This window comes from Octopus bimaculoides, chromosome 23, assembly GCF_001194135.2.
Source record: "Octopus bimaculoides isolate UCB-OBI-ISO-001 chromosome 23, ASM119413v2, whole genome shotgun sequence".
NCBI lineage: Eukaryota > Metazoa > Mollusca > Cephalopoda > Octopoda > Octopodidae > Octopus > Octopus bimaculoides.
The window spans coordinates 11,499,787-11,503,065 of NC_069003.1; the positions used below are offsets into that span (position 1 = coordinate 11,499,787).

The window sequence follows — 3,279 nt, forward strand, 5'->3', positions numbered from 1 at the left end:
ATTGTTCCCTTGTAAAGACATTTGCATCATTTGAGTGCTACTAATTGTTTTTTTTTTTATGCCAAGAATCTCTAGATCTCATCTGTTGACTATATATGTGTATATATATCTTTCATCCTTTCATTTCAGGGCTGGGTATGGTGTTTGAATTCTTACGGTGATCAGTTCTGCTCAGGATGCTGGGATTCAAATATCCGGCTGTGGGATTCAAACCCTAACATTGCTCTCGTTTCTACATTCAGGTAGGGGCTCAGAAGCCACGCGCCCTCATTCAGAAGGAATGGCCCTTTTTCTTGATTCTTAAAACTTTATTTTAATTTGTATTTTAACCCTGAGCTGAGGGAGCAAGTTACTTGCAGCTTTGTGAACCTCTCCTGGATGTTTTTACCTTCTGTCATTTGTTTTACTCAGTTACTGCAGCCCTGCTTGGGCACTGCCTTGAAGGGTTCAGGGAAACAAATGAACCCCAGTATTTTTTTTTTTTTTGAAGTCAGGTACTTATTTTGCAATGTTACAGAGCATAAACAAACCAAAACCAGTTAAGTGGTTGTATGGGAGGGGAACAAACAGAAAGACCCATTCACTAGCAGATATGCATGACAGGCTTCTTTCAGTTTCTGTCTACAAAATCTACTCACAAGACTTTGGTCATCCCAAGGCTATAGAAGGCACTTGTCCAAGGTGCCATGCAGTGGGACTGAACCGGAAATCATGTGGTTGGGAAGTAAGCTGCTTGCCACACCTGCACCCTGTGAGTTTTTAGCAGAAATTTTTCTTGGTTAGCAAAGTGAAGAGGAAGTTCCAGAAAGTTTCTGTTCTGTGAAGAAGAGTTTGGACTATTAAATGCTGTGGGAGTTATTTAGCAGGGCGATGACACTCTAGGGATGAAGAGAGGCAAGTGAGTCTAGTAATAGACTTGATAGGAACTGTTGAAGTAATAGAGAAGGTAGTATAAATATAAAACTTTGTCCTAACAGTCTTACAGCTGACATGCAGTGGCACTGAAGACCAGAACCATGTGGTTGGGAAGCAAGCTTCTTATTTCTTTATTGCCCACAAGGGGCTAAACATAGAGGGGACAAACAAGGACAGACAGTGCGTAACTGGTACTTAATTTTTCGACCCCGAAAGGATGAAAGGCAAAGTCGACCTCGACGGAATTTGAACTCAGAACGTAACGGCAGACGAAATACCACTAAGAATATCGCCTGGCGTGCTAACGTTTCTGCCAGCTCACCGCCTTCTTACCACACAGCCATACCTGTGATTATTTATTCACATTGTTTTGAATTAATCAAACATTTTCTTGCAGCTTTGAGATTTTGATGAGGCAACTGTTAATTTTTAGAATGATATTGTAGGGTTAGTGTAAAAGGCCAGGTGTGACTATTTTGAACATAAAACAGGTAGAATATTTTGGCCGGATATGGTCAGTTTAAATGTTAAACTTGTTTTTACAAGTGAAGTACTTTATTCTGCTACTTTTGTGATTAATCATTCATCACCATGGCCCAAGCAGTGTCAATACAATGGCACACTGAGACAAATACACACACATATCCATGTGTGTATGAAGGCATGTGGTCTAGCTGTTATGGTGTTGCACGCACGACCATAAGATCATCATTTCAGTTCCTGAAACGGTTAGTATTTCTATTAACTGGAATTTTTTTAATGAAACTTTGATTTCTAGCATAAAACAGCTTTAGAAACACGCTGGAATGATCAAAATAACATTTTAAATCGAAATAAGCGAGATATTGGGTGAAAATTTAGCAAACCTCATTTGAATATCAGAGAAATATACCTAGTAGATATAGCAAAAAGGTTAGATATGTGTAAATATTGACAGATAATTATGAAATTTGTAATTCTTAAGTGATCTCATGAGATCACTGGTAGGTAATGGGTTAAGCAAAACACATCATTTCTTTATTTCACATAGCTCCAGTCAATTCAGACTGTAAATGAGTTACCTGCAGTGGACTGGAATCCTGTTTAGAGTAATGTCATGATCTTGATCGTCCATATATCATAGACCTACTTGCCTAGCTAGCTGGGTGGTTATCATTTGAAAACAACGGCAATACAAGGAAGTACATTGTGACTAGCAGTGTATAGAAATGTCTAATAGTAATGTTAGAAGACGCCCAATGTGCCAAACACTGGGATCAAACACAAAGCCTCAAAAACTGAATACGGTTAGGAGTATGGATTGGGTACATTACAATTTGGGTACTCTACCATTGTAATTATTTCCTGGGTATTTTAGAGTCTGCTATATAGATTGGTTACTTCGTTATTACTGGGTACCTCTGCACTGACTACATTTCACTTGCAGGTGTAATTCAGCAGTCTTGGATATCTACATGGAACCAAACTTGATCATTGCTGGCACCCACTTCAGAACTATGTGCACCATTGACACAAGGGATGGACTCGTTAATGAGGTGAAGTTGCATCGGATGCCTGTCCTGTGCTTGGCAGTCACACAAAAATACATCATTACAGGTAGTGAAGACAGCCAGATTTGTGTCTATGACCGGAGAGCGGGTTCTGTCTACAAGAAGATTGCTGTGAGTTTTCGGTAACCTTTTCTCTCAACATGTTGTCCTATCTTTTGCCACCATCGTTTCTCTCCTAAATTGTTATTCTGTTGATGACTCAGTGATGCTGTTTCTTCTTCCAGCTAGACTACTACCCATTGTGCCTGACATTCAACAATAACCATTTATGGGTTGGTGACCATGTGGGACACTTACTGCTATTTGATGCTACAGATGACCAGTTTAACCTTGTGATGGTGAGTAAATGGCTACTCTTCCCTCCTCTTGTGATCACATTGTTGTATATTTTTATTTTGCATAAGCTCCAGCAGTCTTGTTTCCATGCCGGTGGCACATAAAAAGCACCATTTGAGTGCGATCGTTTCCAGCTTCGCCTTACTGGCATTCGTGCCGGTTTGGACTGACTCCTGTGCTGGTGGCATGTAAAAAAACACCATTTGAGCGTGGCCATTGCCAGTACCGGCCCTCGTGCTGGTGGCACATAAAAGCACCCACTACACTCTCGGAGTGGTTGGCATTAGGAAGGGCATCCAGCTGTAGAAACTCTGCCAGATCAGACTGGAGTTTGGTGTAGCCATCTGGTTCACCAGTCCCCAGCCAAATCGTCCAACCCATGCTAGCATGGAAAGCAGACGTTAAATGATGATGATTTGACTGTGACCAAGCTGGAGCGCTGCTTTTGATCCTTTGCCATTCAGATAACTATCAAAAT

The 3,279-nt window shown here is 40.8% G+C and overlaps 1 protein-coding gene across 4 annotated transcripts in view; it reads left to right on the forward strand.

Annotated features, from left to right (window-relative positions):
* The window catches only part of LOC106881279 (F-box/WD repeat-containing protein 9), an 18,217-nt gene that overhangs the window by 11,745 nt on the left and 3,193 nt on the right, over positions 1-3,279 (forward strand). For all 4 annotated transcript variants that reach the window (XM_052976132.1, XM_052976131.1, XM_052976130.1 and 1 more), the window contains 3 exons: positions 130-242; positions 2,342-2,576; positions 2,690-2,803. In XM_052976132.1, the coding sequence (XP_052832092.1) occupies positions 130-242; positions 2,342-2,576; positions 2,690-2,803 (462 nt within the window). The remainder of the gene's footprint in view (positions 1-129; positions 243-2,341; positions 2,577-2,689; positions 2,804-3,279) is intronic.